Here is an 18,701-nt window from a genome sequence, read left to right as displayed (position 1 = left end):
CCCCTTTGTGATGTGAGGTATCACCAACTGTCTCCTCCTCCTTCCTACCCCTACCCAAAACAGCATTCTTCCCCTCACCCAGCCAGAGGTCAAGCCTCTCTGTGCCCCCTCCTCGCTGTTCTGCCCCCACAAGCACTCCAGGAATCAATCTGCTCAGGTCTCCAACATCTATCCTCCCCCACCCCACCCACCACCCCCCAGCATAGGGCTGAAATCCCCTGGAAAGGAATAGGTTCCCACAAGTGTGTATGGGGGGGGGGGTCAGTATCCCATAATCAAATCCGTTAACAGTACTGCAGGATGCAGGATGACATGCCCCGCTGCCTACCACAGGACAAACAGAAACCCTAAGTAGGCTTCCGTCATGGCACCAGGGCAGATGAATGAGTTAACCCAGGGACTGCTTGGTTTCCAGAGGCCTGGTCTTCGTTCCTGCAGCTGAGGAGACTGCAGACTCATCAAAGCCTGGTCCCAGCCAGGTACTGGAAGCCTTTTCTGAGCTGCCCTTCTGGTGTCAGAGGGCATTTCAAATGCCCTCAGAGCAGCGCCCTCTCAATCTTTGCTGGTCTAAACCAGTTCCTCCAAAGGGGGAGATATTGAGGTACAGGCTGGGTTCATACTGGAGTATTCCCAACCACCTCCACTTCTGATGATCACTCTCTCCCCCATGTGTGAAGCAGAACCTGACAGTCAAACTTCAAGACCCTTCCTCAAGTCCAGCTCACTTCCTAAAGCCCTGAGGACACCGGAGTGTACTGTGCCGTGAACTGCCAGTCACTATGGTTACCTGTGGGCCTGGTCCCCAGACAGGCAAGCACCATGGCACCAGGTGCAGGCCCCAGACTGGTTGCAAGCTTCAGGTGAAGGCAGCAGACGACAGGGGTCAGGGGGCAGGGTTAATGCCAGCAGGCGGCCCAAGGCTACTCCCCCAAATCCTCCAGAGATGTACAGGCGGCTACCCACTGCTGCCACTGCGTGAGCCACGGACTCCTCCATCGGGGACCCCACAAAGGCTGGACCTGAAGAAAGGGAGGGTGTTCTGAGAGAGGTAGAAAGCAGGAAGCACAAAGAAGAGACCCATCGAAAGACTGGTCAGTAGGGACATCCAGAGAGCACAGAGTAGAAGGGAGCAGATAAAGACAGAAAGAGACAGACGGACAGACAGACAGGAGAATCAGGCAGCAAAGACAGGGACAGAAATACAGGCAAACAGAAAAAAGAACAGGAAGAGAGGTGGGGGCTAGAAAGATGACTCAGCGGTTAAGAGCACTGACTGCTCTCCCAGAGGTCCTGAGTTCAATTCCCAGCAACCACATGGTGGCTCACAACCATCTGTAATGGGGTCTGATGCCTCTTCTGGTGTGTCTGAGGACAGCTACAGTGTACTTATATATCATAAATAAGCACCACAACTGTGCAACTCCAAGTCTAGGGGCTGTGTGCCTCCTTCTGACCTCTGAAGGCACATGTACACAAACATGTACAAAACACAAACATGCATGTAAAATAAACATATCTAAACAGGTTAGGAGGAGGAGGAGGAGGAGGAGGAGAGATGGGCTGGGCGTGTGGCTGAGTGACCGAGTGCTGGCCTAACACGCCCAAGCTGCACCTTGGGTGCATCCATGAAGTGTGTGTGAGTGGATCGAGCTGCCGCTGCTGACCTGTGACTGAACTGCTGATGTCCTGACAACACAGACAGGAGTCGCTCTTCCTCCCACTTCCTCCCACTCCCTTCTTTTCTTTTCCACTACCTCTGGTGGGTGGGTGGGCTACAAGGGAGGTTAGAGCATTTTAGAAGCATCATTAAAAATAGGTTTTGAAAAAATTAAAGTTACATGTGTGTGTGCGTGCATGTGCTGCTGAAGCTGGGGCGCTGTACATGCCAAACAAGTGTGCTGCCACTTGGCCACGCACATCTGGCTTTTAATGTTTAAAATATTAATTTCATATTACATAAATTAATGTTTATTTTTAATCCCAGACAGAATGAATATTAAAGAGGTTAAGGCAGAGTAAAGAGAGTTAGGGATGCACCCCGTCAGGTGTTATGCATCCTTTAACGCTCTCTTCCTACCCCTTTAAGGCAAGGTCTCTCCCTGGACTTGGAACCTGAGGCTTCTTAGCCAACACCAACAAGCACCAGCAGCTCCTGTCTCTGCCTGCCTCACAGCTGGGGTTCCACGCACAGGTGGGACACTCGACTTGCTGTGTGGGTGCTGTGATTTAAGCCCCAGTCTTCACAAGTACACAGGAAGCATTCTTAGCTGCTGAGCCACCCCTCCCTCTCTAAGCCCGTCTCCAGCCTGGCAGAAAACCTGGGCACTTCCCACGTTCAAAAGTGGCTTTTGCTACAGATGTTTTGTTTTTCTTCATATTTTATAAATTATGTACAATGATCCCTATTACTTTTATATCTAGAATAAAAACATGTTTCTGTGGTGGCCCACACCTTTAATCCCAGCACTCAGGTTCAGAGGCAGGTGGATCTCCAGGAGTTCAAGGTTACCCTGGTCTAGAGAGTGACTTCCAAGCAAGCCAAGCTGACATAATGATACTATGTCTCAAAATAACAAAGCAATACATAAACAAAAACAAACATTCTAGGTAAAAAGGAAGGGGCTATGAGATAGCTCAGAGAGTGGTCATTTGCCCCTGAGTCTGATGAGCTGAGTCAAACCCTAGGACCCACACATGAAAGGACAGACCGGACTCCTTCAGGTTGACCTTCAAGAGAAATTACGTCTTGAACAACCAAATTAAAAAGAAGTCCGTGGTCTCTAGCTGTATGGAGAGGAAAGGGACTTTGCTGATGGGTCCTAAGAGACCCGAGTGACTTTTAGAGCCATGGCTGGGGACAGGGACTCACGGGTGAGGTCAGGCAGGAGCCAGGTGTTGCAGTTGACCTGGTAGAGCAGGACATCACTGCTGAATTCATCGGGGTCCGAGCGCCCCCCGAGGACCACCATGGTGTCCCCCAGCAGGGCTGAGGCATGGAAGAGCCGGGGCCGGGGCTGTGGAGACACACGGGGAGACACGCGTAGGGAAGCCTAGGTGTCAGACCCAGCCTCAGCTCCACACACCTCCCCAACCCACCTGCCACTCATGAACTTCCTTCCCAGCCGCAACCAGCTCATCCCATCCTCTCAACCAGCTCATCCCATCCTCACCCGATTGGGAAGGAAACTCTGGGTCTTACAAAGCAGCCCACAGAACTATCCACTCCCTGTAAAATGTGGTCTCTTCTGCACCCCTCCCTCAGAGGGGCTTGGGGATGTGTACATCACATGCGACTGTCCCTACCAGCACAGGCAGGTCCCTGCTCTCCCACACCCGTGTCCTTGGCCTTAAAGTCACGGACAGGAAAGCACTGACGGGGCTCAGGAAGGGGAGGGATCTGTCAGAGTGGTGGCGGGCAGAAACCATGCCTCCCATTTCCCTGTCAAGAATTCTTCTCTTCAAACCAGGGATGGAAGAAGAAACAATTGGCATTTTCACGGTTCATTTAAAGGGACTGAAAGGAGGGGACAGGAATCTGGGTGGGTGGGGCCAGTCCCTGGGGAACCCCCTTCTGTGGCTACAGCCGCTGTCCTAACCTTGGCCCCCTGAGAAGGTGCCAGCAAGCTCCAGGTGCGGTCAGGACAGTGCAGGGAGTAGAGCTCCGGAGAAGGCGCCGCCAGTTCCACATGGAAGCGGAAACCCCCAAACACATAGAGGGAGTCGGTGGCCTCATGGTAGACCGCAGAATGGCCATAGAGACCTAGAGGGGCAGAAGGACCACAGAGATGCAGGAAAGGGCTGACAGCCAGCAGTGACCCCTGACTTCCAGGGCTCCTCTTCTTAATGACCACATCCCTTGCCCAAAAGGCTCTGAGACCAGAGGTGTGGGGAGCCCTTCACTCCTCCCCTCTCCTTAGGGTCTAGAAGACAACTGCAGAGAGAATAGCCAATGGCCGGGAAGGTGTGGCAGAGCAGCCGGGAGAGGCAGGGTGGAGGAATGTCTAACAGGAGGTGCCCAAGGCACGTGGGGGAGACACAGGACACAGGAGGAGAGGACGGAAGAGAATGAAGCGCCCCTGAAAGGTGGGGATCTTAGTAGTCGGGGAAGGAAATGGCAGCTGCACTGAGAGGGAGCGGTGAAGGTCCTCTGGAAAGCTGGCTGCACTCAGGTGACAGCAGGAGAGTCTGTGTTAAGTAGACTGGGCAGTGGCTGACTGTGGCAGTGGGCAGGAAGCTTAGGGAAAGCCCAGACTTAAGGAAAGCTTCCACTGCAGCTTCCTCACCTGTTGGGGGCGTCCCACTCTGGGCTCCAGACACCCACGTGCCGGTTGCCAGCTGGTACTCCAACAACTGCTGGTTGAAGCCATTTTCAGGGGAGTAGCCACCCACCAAGAGCAGAGACAGGCCTCGACGGGCAGTAAGGGTGTGACCAGCGACTGCTGGCAGCTCTATGCTCTGAGGGGCCTGTAAGACAGAGAGCTAATATCATCCAAGGGAGCAGAGGAAGGCTCACTGTACAAACAGAAGTAAAATCAGCCCCAGCTACGGATTCGAGAGTTCTACAGGCTGCTTAGACCCCGCCTGCCAGCCAGGGCCACTACACACCCGCTTATTTAGGGATCCCAGAGTCCTTATCCCTGTGCTCGCTCTATTGCTGGGTGGAACTGCATCCCATCAGGCCAATGAGAGTGTTACAGACCCCTGTCCAAGGATCAGCTTAGAGCTACAAATGTATAACCTAGGCCAACCAGTCAAATTCAATTTTATAATTCCCTATCCTACTATGGTGCTGAGTATTGACCCCAGGACCTGGTGTAAGCTAAGTAAGGGAACTACCACTGAGCCACGCCCCCAGCCCCTCACTGGGGATTCTAGGCAGGGTCTCTACCACTGAGCCACGCCCCCAGCCCCTCACTGGAGGATTCTAAGCAGGGGCTCTACCACTGAGCCACACCCCCAGCCCCTCACTGGGGATTCTAGGCAGGGGCTCTACCACTGAGCCACGCCCCCAGCCCCTCACTGGAGGATTCTAAGCAGGGGCTCTACCACTGAGCCACACCCCCAGCCCCTCACTGGGGATTCTAGGCAGGGGCTCTACCACTGAGCCACGCCCCCAGCCCCTCACTGGAGGATTCTAAGCAGGGGCTCTACCACTGAGCCACACCCCCAGCCCCTCACTGGGGATTCTAGGCAGGGGCTCTATCACTGAGCCACGCCCCCAGTCCCTCACTGGGGGATTCTAGGCAGGGGCTCTACCACTGAGCCACGCCCCCAGCCCCTCACTGGGGATTCTAGGCAGGGGCTCTACCACTGAGCCACGCCCCCAGCCCCTCACTGGGGATTCTAGGCAGGGCTCTACCACTGAGCCACGCCCCCAGCCCCTCACTAGGGATTCTAGGCAGGGTCTCTACCACTGAGCCACGCCCCCAGCCCCTCACTGGGGATTCTAGGCAGGGGCTCTATCACTGAGCCACGCCCCCAGTCCCTCACTGGGGATTCTAGGCATTCCTATAGCTAAAATACACCTCCAGGTCATATTCCTGTGCTTCTGTTGGTATCCTGAAGTTAGATTCCTCTAGTGACGAAACTCAAAGGAACTGCAGTGGACATCAGTAGATGTGTTGTGAGGAACAGGGCTAGGATGGAGACAGATGCTCACCTTCTCCTGTCTCCACTGTAGGGTAGTGAGGTTAAGGACCCAGAAGTCACAGGTGATGCCCCCAGCTGTGAGGCCCCCCAGCAGGTACATGGCACCACGGCCAGCAGGTACATAGGCAGCTGCGTGAAAGGAGCGGGGTGATGGGCCTGGGCCCCCATCCTCAGCTCCTGCCAGCATCTGTGTCCACCTGCGCTCACTGACTGAATACCTGGAGCCAAAACACAGAATCAGTCTCATTAAGCAGTCATCCCCGCATCTTTAGAGATGTCCTAGAGTCCGTTGGTTATTTTCCTAAACAATCCTGAGTGGTTTTCTGCAGTAACTCAGATAAGAGATATCTCAGCAGTCCCTAAAATGAGATCTCTTACATAAGAATCTCATCTCACTAGAGTAATCTGCACAGAGAATCTCTTATAAGCATCATTTGTCAATAAAAAAGCCAATGGCCAATGAGCTGAAGCAGGAGAAAGGAGGTGGGACACTGGCAGGAAGAGAGGACTCTGAGAAATAGTGAGAGAATAAGAGGAGACGCAGGGAAGAGACTCTGGGAGAGACACTGAGGAAGAAGCAGGTCAGGACTGACGGAGAAGTGACTAACCATGTGGAAGACACAGGAAAGCTTGAATGGGTTAAATTAGTTACAAGCTTGTCAGGGAATGAGCAAACACTTATGACCAAGGCATTTATTAATAAATAATTAGCCTCAGAGTCATCATTCTGGGAACAGGGGCGAATGAAAGAGGAAAAACGAATTTTTTTTATAGTAGTCCTTACCTATACAAGTTTCCCAGCAGGCCCTGCGGCAGACCCAGTCCCCCAAACATCCACAAAGTAGCATCAGGTCCCTCTACCATAGTATGCCCCAGGCGGTGAAGGAAGCGACTAGCAGTGTCCTGCAGTGGAAATGAGGGGGTCAGAGGTCAGGCCAAGGCCATGTCTCCTGACAAAGGGGAGAGTTTGATGGTAGTCCCAAGAATGGAGGTAGAGGATGCCCACAGGACAAAGCTGTTGCCCTAACTCACAGCTGAGAGGCGGCTGTCCATGAGTGTTTCCCAGACCAACTGCCCACCATCCAGCTTCGTGGCACAGTCTGGGCCACCAAAGCCCTCAGCACAGATGCACACACCTAGGCTCTGAGGACATCAGAAAGCAGCTCAGAGGAGCCCCGAACACCATTCCTACCCTCCCTGGCAGCTCCTGCCCCACCTGTACCTGGTTACAAATCCCTGCCCCCGTGTGGGCGTTGCAGTTCTCAGGACACAGAGCCATGCGGCAGTGAGGCCCAGCCCAGCCCTGAGGACATCGGCAGAGCCCAGCACCTGCAGCCCCATCCTGGGGCACACACTCCTGAGGGACAGGGCAACTGCCAGGGCCTCCTGATCCACATCGGGCAGAGCCCACGGAAGCATTGAATCCCCAGGAGGAGGAGCCATTGGCCTCCCAGTGCAACACAAGTAACCCTGTGGAGAGAGGTAGAGGTGGGCAGAACCCTACTCTGGGCGCTGCTCCTATGCTTGTGGAGAAAAACCACAGAGACCAGCCATTCGCAATGTACCCTCCCCTTACCCAACACCTCAGGTTCCACACATCTCAGTTTTGAGTGGGGAGGCTGTTTTGTTTTTTTAGACAAAATAGCTCGGGCTGGCCTCGAGCTCCCTATATCACTGAGGATGGCCTTGAACCCCTGTCCTCCCTCTCCTTCCCAAGTGCTAGGATTACATGAATGTGCCACCACGCCTGGCTCCTCTTTTATTATTATTCTTTGTTTGTTTGTTTGTTTGTTTTAAAGACTTATTTATTTTTATGTGCATTAGGTAGCAGATCGTCTACAGAACTGGAGTTGTAGACAGTTGTGAGCTGCAATGTGGGTGCTGGGAATTGAACTGGTGTGCTCTGGAAGCCACTGAGCCATTTCTCCAGCCCCACACCTGGCTCTTAATTCCAGCCATTTTCTACCTAAATCTTAGTTAGGCTAGGGCTCTAGATCTACGGTAGAACATGTGCCTACCACAGGCAAGGCCATGGGTTCAGTCCCTGCATTGTAAAGGACATCGAATACTCAAGCCTAGGTTCCTCTGTCTGCCCGCTGCTCGCCCGCCGTCTTCCAGGTTGCCAAGCAAAGCAGAGCCTCCTCTTGGACACTAGCACCGCCTCCCACTGTCTCCTGGCTGCCCTATGTTCTGCCCTCCAGTGACCCTTGTGATCTTGTGAGGGCCACTCTGACCCTGCTATGGTCAACTGCAGAGCTTTCCCAGCTCCCTGCGCTCCTGTGTGACAGCAGTACTCCTGAGAGAGTGCTGTGGTGCGGGCGCACACTGGCGATGCTACTAGCTCTCAGGAGAGAAGGTGACAGGTGCTAGGACATAGTTCAACTGGTAGAGCACTGGCCTAGCAGGGACAAAGCCATGGGTTCGGTCCCCAGCACTGGGGAGCTGGAAGCACAAGGATCAGGATTTCAAGGTCATCCTCAACTACACTGTTGATGGCTAGCCTGGGCTATGAGAAGCTGGCTCTAAAAGGAAGGGCTGGAGGGAGAGGGGGTGGGCACAGTAGAAACTGTGGCTCACCGTGTAATAATCCCATAACTAGGGAGACTGAGAGAATTGGATTGCATGAGTTTGGGGGAATCCTGGGCTTCACAACGAGACCTTCTTTCAAATAAAAAAAAAAAAACCCCTCCCTTCCTGGTACCCATAGGGCCCTACAGACTCCTCTGAACTCATGACCTCCCACTTTTGCCATCTGTACACCCCAGTCGGCCTGCTCTCAGAGCCTGGTCTTGCTACTCTTCTGCCTGGAGAAGCTGCACTCCCCATCCCCTGACCTTCTGTTTCTAGCCGATTTCCCCCCCTTAAAGACATCTCTGGCCATAGTTCCTGAGGCAAGGTCGGGCCCATTCCCTTCCACTGCCTCAGTAAAAGAGGCAGTTTGTCCCTCTCCCCAGCCCAGAGGGCAGCAGATGTAGCCCTGGCTCATTGCTGTACCCATGTCTGACTCTCTGAGCCCCTCGGTTTCAGTGGCTGCCTCATGGCCTGTGTTTCACACAAGCGAAACCCTTTGCCTCCAGCCTCAGAACTGAGTTACACACAGAAAAGCACTTCCCAAAACTTGCTTAAAGCACCCCATGTAGCCAGTCTGTCCTTGGCATTTCATCCCATGTCCCCATCTCCTAAGTGTCCCATTCTCTCAGCCAGGTGGATGCTGAGGGGTGGACAACCCTTTGGTGTGAACACTCCTGTGTACACTACGAACAGCCCCATCTCTCTGTCTGCCTGCCAGAGGACAGAAGAACCTCTAATTGTCATTCAAGATGTCTCTATACATTGCCAAGGTCCCCATGGGACAAAACTCCCTGGTTGAGAACCATAAGGATGAGGGAATGGCTTAGGGTCCCCCACACCAGTGCCTCAGAGACGCCCTATCCATCCCTTTCTCCAAAACCAACCTACACATCTCAACTAAAGTCCAGAGATGGAGAGAAGCTATGTCATTCAGGAAAAGCACCGTGTCACCTGAAACCCATGCCATCCCCTGAGCTAGAACCTGGGTCCTAAATCCCGTCAATGACAGGAGTAGAAGCATGGGATACAAAGCCTAGTTTAACAAAGTTCAGAACTAGGGCTGGACTGTAGCTTGGGGAGAACGTGTGTCTAGATCCACCACTGAGGGCTAGAGGTGTGGTCAGCAGGAGAGGATCTACCTAGCACCGAAGGGAACCCGTACTGGATTCCACCCCCAACACTGACGGATGAGTAGAAGCCTAACACTGACCAGTCTCACTCCCTCAAGCTCCCATACCAGATAAAGCCTGCACGGTGAGAGGTCTGTCCCGCCGCTGACCACAGAAGGCAGCTATGAGGCTCCGGTCTGACTGGACGACCCCAGTGTCCAGAAAGCGTGGGAATCCATCAAAGGCCAGGACATAGCTCAGCTGAAAAGGATACAGAGTTAAGAATTTGGGATCTGCTTGGAATCTGGGAGACGAGGGCTTCAAGGGGAGAGAACAGAGTGTAGAGGAATGTCCCTCAGATCTCAACTACATGGGATGGTGAGGTAGGTCTGTGAATTCACTGTGAGTCTAGGCTACACAGTAGGAGCCTATACCAAAGACAGACAGACAGACAGACAGACAGACAGACAGACAGACACACACACACACACACACACACACACACAGGGGGGGTGGGGGTGGTCAGGCAACCTGAGTCTAGGGTGGGCTGTCTGAAAACACTGTGTACATCATTAGTTCCCAGCGTGGGAGGCTACCCCTCCCATCTTGCATCCAAAGCAGACATGGCTAATGAACCAGGCCCTCTGGCACCAAAGCTCTTTCTAAAAGCACTTAGTACTTTAGTAGTGGAACCCCCTACTAATGAATCAGGGTGTGCACACGAGATCTAAGAAGCGCCCATGCCTGGTCTAGGAGGAGGTGCCTGAGGATAGGAAGAATAACAGACAGGGAAACAGGAAAAGAACTGAGAAGCAGGAGGATCTAAGACCCAGTACAAAGGGCTGGATGACCTGACCAATGGCTTCAGACATGTAGGATCAAACAAACCAACCAGTGGCAAGGGGTGGGGATCTATTTAGGGGACCAGGTTGGGAAGGGGACATGGTTCCGGCTTATACACCAAGTCTTAGACCCCTAGTGCTCACTGTGCAAGGGGTGCTGCTGTCTGGAGAGAAGGTGAGGGTGAGTGGGGGACAGAGGGTCCCAGGGGCACAGGGCTGCAGCGCTTCTGTGGCTGAGACAACCCACACACAGTAGGACAGGCCGGGTCCAGCTCTTGCTGTCCCACCACCTGGAGGCAGAAGTCCCCCAAAGCGGCGAGAGCCCAGAGCCACTGAGGACACATTGGTGAGGAGGGCACGACCCCCACACTCCCGGAAGCAGGAGCCACCAGCTCTGCAGAAGGAGATAAAAGACATTGTCTTACCCCATGGGATCCCTAACCCCTCTCTGCCAAACCCCACAAGTTCTTTGACTTACCGGGGGTCCCCATAGTATCCTGGAGAGCAAATCTGACAGTGGGCACCTTCAGTATGGTCCTGGCAGAAGCAGAGCCCACTGAGGTTGTCACAGTGGCCACGACGTGGGTCTCCATGCCCGTTACACTGGCAGGGTCGGCAGCCACCAGAGCCCGTTGCATTGCCAAAGCTGCCAGGCCGGCACCGTTCACAGTGTTCCCCCCATGTCCAGTCTGTGGAGGTCCCAGCAGGTATAACACAAGTCAGGAGCAAGGACAGAAAGGAGCCCAGACCACCTGACTCAGTTGATCCCAGACCCCCCTCCCAAGCTGCTTCAAAGAGTCACACAAGTCCTAGGCCAGGAAAGAAAGCGCAAACCCCAACAGGGTGTGAGGACAAGACAGAGATGACAGAGGAGCAGAGACTGGGGCAGGGGCTCACAGCACAACCTGAGGGGAGTCTCAGAAAGGAAGACACTAGGGCCCTGAAAAGGGAAGGGCCCCAAGGCTGGCTGTGACGCAGCACGGTGGCTTACCCTGGCACTCATCACAGTAGCCAGGTCCCCGCCGGCGGCAATGACTGTGAAAGTTGCAGCCACAGTCTCGAGAGCAGCGTGGGGCAGGGGGTCCTGGGGCAGGTGTGGGTGGTGGCAAATCTGAGGTCCAACCCAGGTCACACACGCAAGTGAAGTCCGGGGGACCGCTACACACACCGTGGCCACAGTCTTCCAGGCACCTGAAGGACCATGAGGAGGCGGGGTGGGGTGGGGGTGAGACTGGGTGGACCCAGAGTCGTCAAAGCACCCCATCTCCACCCACTGCAACACTCTCACAACCGGCTGCCTCTTTCAATGGTCCTGTGCTGTGCAAGTAAATGTGTTTCCAAGGCAACTCTCTCGCACGTGGTGATACCTGTCTCCATAGAAACTACATAGCACCACTATGAAAACCTTTCCTCGCTTCCAACTACGTCCGCTTCCATCTTCCATCCATGGCTATGGCCCACCGTCCAGGAGTATCTTGTTTCTATGGTTACTAGAATTACCTTGGGTACCCTGTCCTTCCACTGAGGTCCTTGTCTGCAAGGTGAGAATCCCCTGCTAACTGGGGACACCGGTTCTCGTGAGAGCCCACTACCATGATCACTTCCTCCCTCTACCTTGAGCAATGTTTCCTGACAATGTTTCCATGGCAACCCACATGTCACTCACGTGCGGTTACAGTGTGTGATGCCATCACCCTGGTAGCCGCGCTGGCAATGACACTCATAGCTGAGAGGCGTGTTGAGGCACGTTGCCCGTGGGTGACACCTCGCCAGACCCAGGCGACATTCATCCACATCTGGACAGCGGGCATAAGCCCAGCGGGCAGGAAGAGCCACAGGCAGCCCCAGGCCCTCTCCCACCCACAGGGAGCAGTTCCCCCCACCCAGGGGTCCGGAGAAGTCCCCCTGTAGGCACCTGTGGAGTGAGAGATCAAAGTGGGTACAATATAGAAACAGGAGACACCCAGGGAAACAGTGACAGGTGAGGACCAGCAGCAGCAAAGAGAGACGGGGAAGGTAGAGGGTTGGCAAGAGATGGCAGTGAGGAAGCAGAAGGGCAGCCACAGAGCACAGGACAGGGCAACAGGGCAGAGAAACAGAGGGAGAGGCAGAAGGCCCACCCACCAGCCAAGTCCTCACCGTCCCAGAGTGGGGTTGTCTTCATTGCCACACCAACCACACTCGTGGCTCTGTAGACACTCGTGACAAGTCAAAAATCCGTGGCAGCTCCTGCAGCGTGGCTCTGAATGCACACTGCAGAGTGATAGTGGTGGGGTCAGCGCCCAGGGCCCGCCCCAGCCAGGAGCCCCATGTCATCAGCCCAGTGCTGGAGTATATACCTGTCGTCCCAGCCACGGCAGCCCCCGTGTGGGTACCGGGCCAGGTAGGCAGCAAACAGGAAGCAGGTGTGAGTTGACTGGCACCAGGCGCACTGGCTAGAGTTGGCCAGGCAGTCCTCACAGGTCAGGCGTCTGGGGGTAAGAGCAGGGTCAGGTCACCCCAGCCCAGCCCCATGCATGCCCACCCCATCCTGGACCTAGCCGGGCTCACTGGCTGCAGAGTGGGGGGCATTCCTCGGGATTCTTCAGAGCGCCTCGGCCCCGGCCTCGCCGGCTGCAGGCTGCGTCACCTTTGCGGTTGGTGCTCTGATGCCACTCACAAAAGGGGTCCTAGGGCAGAGGACCAAGGTCAGAACTCAGTCCATCGCCTGTCCAAACCCCAGCTGCCTCCCCTCCTGCCCTTAGGCTACCTGCAACCACCTCCTCCCAGTGCACACTGCCTGCAGCCCACCTTCACACACAGCCATCTGTCTGTCTACCCCTTAGGACAACAGTACTTCTGTCAGGAGTGAGGGGCAGGTGGATTTACAAGCCTTTGGATCCAGTGAAGGGCAAACAGGGATTTATTCCCAGCCTCAGGCACCAGACCAGGAGCCTACACAAAGCCCAGCCGGAAGCCCAACCTCGTGCCACATGGCAGTGGTCCTAGCACTTGGGAGGCTGAGGCAGAAGCAGCTCATGAGTTGGAGGCCGGCCCATGCTATGTGGCAAGACTGAATACTGGAAAGAAAGGGATGGGTCTGACACCAGTAAAACAAGGCTCTGCTTGGGGCTGAGTAATGGCAAGTCTGGGGCCCATGGCTGCCCTGCAGGTCACCGGAACAAACTCTGCCCACAAACAGGCATTGAGCAGAGGGAGAGGAGTGGCACCAGCAGGGAGCTAGCAGGCCTGACAGTCTGCTCCACGCTCATCTGCTTTCAGTGCACAGACACCCAGCTCCCCCTGGTGATTTGTCTGACCTCTGCCTCAGGGCATGTTCTGACTCCAGGTGCCCATCTGTCCACCTAGCTCCCTCTACTCCCCACGCAAGCCTTAGAGACCGAGGACAATAGACTCTGACCATGCTAAGCCTAAGGGACCCACCCCAGGCCCTGTTCTAGCTGCCTCCTTCATGAATGCCCTACTCCCTCCAGTGGTCCAGTAGACACCTGGGTGCAGGCATGGCAGTCACGATGCTCCTCACAGAGTGGACAGAGGGCAGGCACCAGCACCAGCAAGGACTCGCCGTTCCCGTCATCCTCACAGTGGGCCCTGCCCTGACGCAGGTGACAGGTGGCACTGTTGAGGCACCAGCCACAGCCCTGATCGGCCAGGCAGCCCAGACAGGAGGAGTAGGAGGAGCAGGCCAAAGAGCGGTAGGGCTCCAGGAAGAAGAAGGAGATCTCCTAGGGCAGGTCACGTAGGACAGGAGTTAGGGGCACAGTCCATTGGAGATGAGGATTACAGTTAAAGGTTTGGAGACACCACGCAGCTACAATGGGGAGTCAGGAAATCAGCACAAGAAAAGGGCCAGAGTCTGAAGGACTCTAGAGTCTAGAGGTCAAAGTATGCAATATGCAGAGCAGGAGCCAAGGGAGAAGTCAGACATGACAGAAGACAGAATATAGGTAGAGATCAGGTACAGCTCAGGGGTACAACACTTGCCTAGGACCCACAAGTGAGAGACTGAGAGGGAAGTGACTTGGGGATAGAATCCTTGCCTAGAATCCCCCAGTGAGGGGCTGGGGGCGTGGCTCAGTGGCAGAGCCCCTGCCTAGAATCCCCCAGTGAGGGGCTGGGGGCGTGGCTCAGTGGTAGAGCCCCTGCCTAGAATCCCCCAGTGAGGGGCTGGGGGCGTGGCTCAGTGGTAGAGCCCCTGCCTAGAATCCCCCAGTGAGGGGCTGGGGGCATGGCTCAGTGGTAGAGCCCCTGCCTAGAATCCCCCAGTGAGGGGCTGGGGGTGTGGCTCAGTGGTAGAGCACTTGCCTAGAATCCCCCAGTGAGGGGTTGGGGGCGTGGCTCAGTGGTAGAGCACTTACTAGAACGCACGAGGCCCTGGGTTCCATCCTAGTACGTTCCAGAAAAGAATATGGAAATCTTATCAGGACCTGGGGTCAAATGTTAGAGTCTAATGGGTTCAAGGTAAGGTCCAAAGCTGAAGTCAGAAGAATCAAGTGACTTAAAATTTTGTTGTGCTTAGAATTGGGAAAGCCCAGAGGATCTGAGGTCAAAGCCAAGGAACAGAGTTGGAGGCTAGACACTCACACTGCCACCCGGCACTCCAGTCCGATCCCACAGGAGAGTGAGCTCACTGTGCCCAGGGCCTGCGGAGCCATTGAGCTGGCCTCGGATCTCCACAGCATACTTGTTGCCTCGACCGGGCAGTGGGAAGAGGCGACTAGAGCCGGGGCGCTGCAGACGCCGTGTCTCCTTCTCCTGCTGAGCCACCCAGCGTCCCACCTCTTCCTGGAGTGGAGTGAGCAGCAGACAGGGCCTCAGAGCTCTCTACTCTGAGACTCCCAACCCCTCCAAGAACCCCAGATCCTCCTGGAAGAGGGCCTAAGGGATCCTTGGGTTTGGGGAAGCTGTCACCGCCCCTATGAACCCTCCTCAGGGAATCTCGCTTGTCACTCAAACCTTTCTCGCCCTACCCACAATTCCTCGGACATCTGCTCAGTTGAAACCTCCTAGCCCCTTCTTCCTTTAAAGGTAGGTCCCATGTCTCCATGCTCCCCACTGTCCCCAGATCCCTGTTGTTACTATAGATGCCCTGAATCATACTCATGCTCATATTTACCAAAATCACCTCAGAATGTTCTAGAATCCCTCACCATGTTCTCAGTGTCAGGGCCTCTGGCCATCCGGGCCAGGACATGGAGGCGCTGGGCCCGAGCCCACACAGCCACATCTTCGGCCCCAGGGCCACCTGGTCCTCCTGGCAGCATCGGGTAGATGAAGCCTCGGTAGACCAGGGACACATCTGTCTCCGCGCTGGGGGTCAAGGTGATAGTTGTACTTCGGACAATGGAGACCTGTACCATCCGGGAATGGGGTGTATGTGTAAGACCCTGTGCTTATGGGTGGACTGTACCTAAGTACATACCCCTCAGGGAACCAGAGGAGGCAGGACAGCCAAACCACTTTCGCCAAAGGAGAAACTGAGGCAGGACTGAATTAAGGGGACTTGCCCATCATCCCTCTCAGGAACAAATCCAGAGAATATCAACAGGGTCTACTTTGGGCCCAACCCAACCTCATCTTCAGTCATAGTAAAACTCAAAGGACTGAGGGGCCAGAAATTTGCCACAGGAGCAAAGGTGCCTGTCATGCAGGCCTAGAGACCTGAGTTCAGCCCAGAACCAGAAGAACTGGAAGAAGATGGTCAGCTCCACCGTGCTGTCCTCTGACCTACACGTACACACACACTAATAATTTATACTTATAAATGCTTCAAAACTAGCCAAGTATGGTGGCACACACCCATAATACCAGCATGTGAGAGACAGAAGCAAGCAGTTAGCTATGAATTTGAGGCCAACCTGGCCTACAGATGGAGTTCCGGGACAGCCAGGGGTACACAGAGAAACTCTGTCTCAAAAAAAAAAAAAAAAAAAAAAAAACCCCAACCTAACAAACACGTCCTTTAAGCTTGAAGACTGCAACCTCTGGCACCTTTGTTCACAGCTCCCTTCTTCCCCAGCATGCCCTTCTAAAGCTAGCCCAACATTCCCAAAGATCACACAGTACAAGATTTATTTGCTTGCTCCAGTATGATTCTGGAATAACAAACAGACCAACCCAAGAATTCATCACTGGACACTATTTATGTAATTTACATTAGGGACCTGGATTTGTTGGCCCACCCATAAATCCAGCACTTGGGCGTGTATACAGGATTGAGGCTAACCTGGGCTACACAGCCAAACCTTACATCCAAAAATAAGTAACTAAATAAATGCGCAGCAGTGTAACATTTAAATGTAAATGGAGCATTACATAACTGTTCAAAATAAGAAGGGCAGGATGGTACAGTGGCAGAGGCTGGTAACTCAGGAGATAGAGGAAGGCACATCAGGAATCTAAGGCCAGTCTCAGCTGCTAAGCAAGTTCGAGGCCTGCCTCGACTCCGAGAGCGCCTGTTTCAGACAGAGAAGCGGGGCACGGAGGACCATGTGCCTTACAGTATCAGTTACCCAGGAGGCAGACAGGGAGGATCACAGCCTGGGCAATACATCAAGGCTCTGTCTAAGAACAGTACCAGCTAACGAAAAGAGCAAACATATTCCCTATGCTCTGTAACTCAGGAGTGTGCTTGGACAGACTGAGGAAAAAGCAGGCCTTTAACACCAGTACTCAGGAGGCAGAGGCAGGAGGCTTGCCAAGTTTACTGTGGCGGTTACAGTGACGAGGTTCACAATCACCGTGTGTGTGAGGGAAGCGCTAGACTGAGTGAACTGAGGTGGAAAGACCCACGTGAAACCTGAGTGGTACCGGAACAAAGCCAAGAAAGCAAGCTGAGCGCCAGGATTCATCTCTCTGCTTCCTGGCTGCCTCCCACTGCGGCCACCATGCCTTCTCCACCAGGGTGGAGTGAAGCTCTTGGGATTTTTGTTTTGTTTCTGAGACAGAGTCTCACTATAGTACAGGGTGGCTTGGATTTCAAGATTCTCCTCTCCCACCTTAGCCTCCGGCGTCCTGGGATCACAGATACGCACTGGCACATCCAGCTGGAAATCCATTTCCAAGTGAACTTACAGCACGAAGGAGCCCTGAAGACACTACGCTAAGTGAAAGAAGCTGGACACCATAGGCACAGATCACACAACTCCATCTACATCAATGCCCAGAGCTGGCAAATCCGTGGTCAAGGGGTCAGAGAAGAGGGAGATGGGGTAACTGGTACACAAACCTAGACTTGATTTAGGAATGGCAAAAATATTGTTCAACCATCTATTTTGTTTTGTTTTGTTTTGTTTTGTTTGTTCTGAGAAAAGGTTTGTCTACATAGCTCTGGGTGTCTTGGAACTCATGGTGTAGACCAGGCTGGCCTCAAACTCAGAGATTCCCCCTGCCCCTGACTGCTGGGATCAAAGGTGTGTACCACCACGCCCAGCTTGTTCTACAAGCTTTTGATTTTATGTGTTATTTCACCCAGAATCTTTTTCTTTTTTCCTTTTTTTTTTTTTTTTTTCGGAGCTGGGGACCGAACCCAGGGCCTTGTGCTTCCTAAGCAAGCGCTCTGCCACTGAGCCAAATCCCCAACCCCCAGATTCTTTTTCTAAAAAACTTTTTGTAGGGCCTCATAACACGGGATTACCAGTTTACCTACAAGGAGACTAGGGAGAAAGAGAAATGTGAGGTCTGTTGGGTCTAGACAAGCCTGAGCAACCTTAGGAGACCCTGTCTCAAAATAAGAAGTGAAAGAGGGGTTGGGGATTTAGCTCAGTGGTAGAGCGCTTGCCTAGCAAGCGCAAGGCCCTGGGTTCAGTCCCCAGCTCCGGAAAAAAAGAAAAGGAAAAAAAAAAAAAAAAAGAAGTGAAAGAACTCTAACTCTAACCCGGCAGTTGAGCACTGAAGACTCCCAGTGAGGGCTAGGGTGTGGCTCAGCTTTGGGCACGTGGGGGAGCATGGACATTTACACAAAGCCCCAGATTCCATCCCAGTACTGTCCACTTCCAGGTCTGTAAGTTTCCATTCCATCCCCAGGGCCATCTGGTCCCACCTTGTCAGGCTGAGAGGCGTTGGGTGGCTGCTGGAAGGTGAGCAGGTGCAGGCCAGGGAGGAAGCTCTGGGTGACACAAGCCTCCAGGGAAGTGACGAAGACGGGTGCTGGCCCCCACCAGCCCACAGTGCCTGAGATCTGCTCCCCTCGGCAGCGTGCCTGCTCTGAGAGGACAGGGGTATGGAGGGTCAATGTGAGGTCGTCTGAGCCGCTCCCCCACTGCTGCTTGCCACTCACCTGGCCGGGGAAGGCAGCTCTCGTTGTGCACACACCAACCTAGGGTGCCAGGTCCTCGGGGAGGAGCCGTGGGGCTGCTGAAGGCCAGGCATGCCTGGCAGTCACTCAGTAGGCGGCCTAGGCCCAGGCAGCTGGCTGCGGGACACTGCAAGGAAGAGTGGAGTCAATATGCACTGTCCTCCGGGACCCAGGAGACCTGAGAGGAACTGTGAAGATGGGCTGGGAGGGGAAGCATAACTAGCAGCCATCAGG

The 18,701-nt window shown here is 54.2% G+C and overlaps 1 protein-coding gene across 1 annotated transcript in view; it reads right to left on the bottom strand.

Annotated features, from left to right (window-relative positions):
- Positions 1-18,701, bottom strand: part of Megf8 (multiple EGF-like-domains 8) — a 49,037-nt gene that overhangs the window by 13,944 nt on the left and 16,392 nt on the right. The window contains 21 exon segments of the mRNA NM_053628.2: positions 788-1,019; positions 2,870-3,014; positions 3,597-3,760; positions 4,284-4,464; positions 5,660-5,867; positions 6,434-6,552; positions 6,682-6,792; positions 6,872-7,119; positions 9,458-9,590; positions 10,316-10,565; positions 10,650-10,860; positions 11,163-11,362; positions 11,838-12,086; positions 12,311-12,424; positions 12,511-12,642; positions 12,722-12,840; positions 13,660-13,896; positions 14,756-14,956; positions 15,322-15,522; positions 18,213-18,376; positions 18,450-18,594. Coding sequence (NP_446080.1) covers positions 788-1,019; positions 2,870-3,014; positions 3,597-3,760; positions 4,284-4,464; positions 5,660-5,867; positions 6,434-6,552; positions 6,682-6,792; positions 6,872-7,119; positions 9,458-9,590; positions 10,316-10,565; positions 10,650-10,860; positions 11,163-11,362; positions 11,838-12,086; positions 12,311-12,424; positions 12,511-12,642; positions 12,722-12,840; positions 13,660-13,896; positions 14,756-14,956; positions 15,322-15,522; positions 18,213-18,376; positions 18,450-18,594 — 3,764 coding nt within the window.

This window comes from Rattus norvegicus, chromosome 1 (assembly GCF_021556685.1).
Source record: "Rattus norvegicus strain SHRSP/BbbUtx chromosome 1, alternate assembly SHRSP_T2T, whole genome shotgun sequence".
Lineage (NCBI taxonomy): Eukaryota > Metazoa > Chordata > Mammalia > Rodentia > Muridae > Rattus > Rattus norvegicus.
This window is presented reverse-complemented; position numbering and strand designations above follow the sequence as displayed.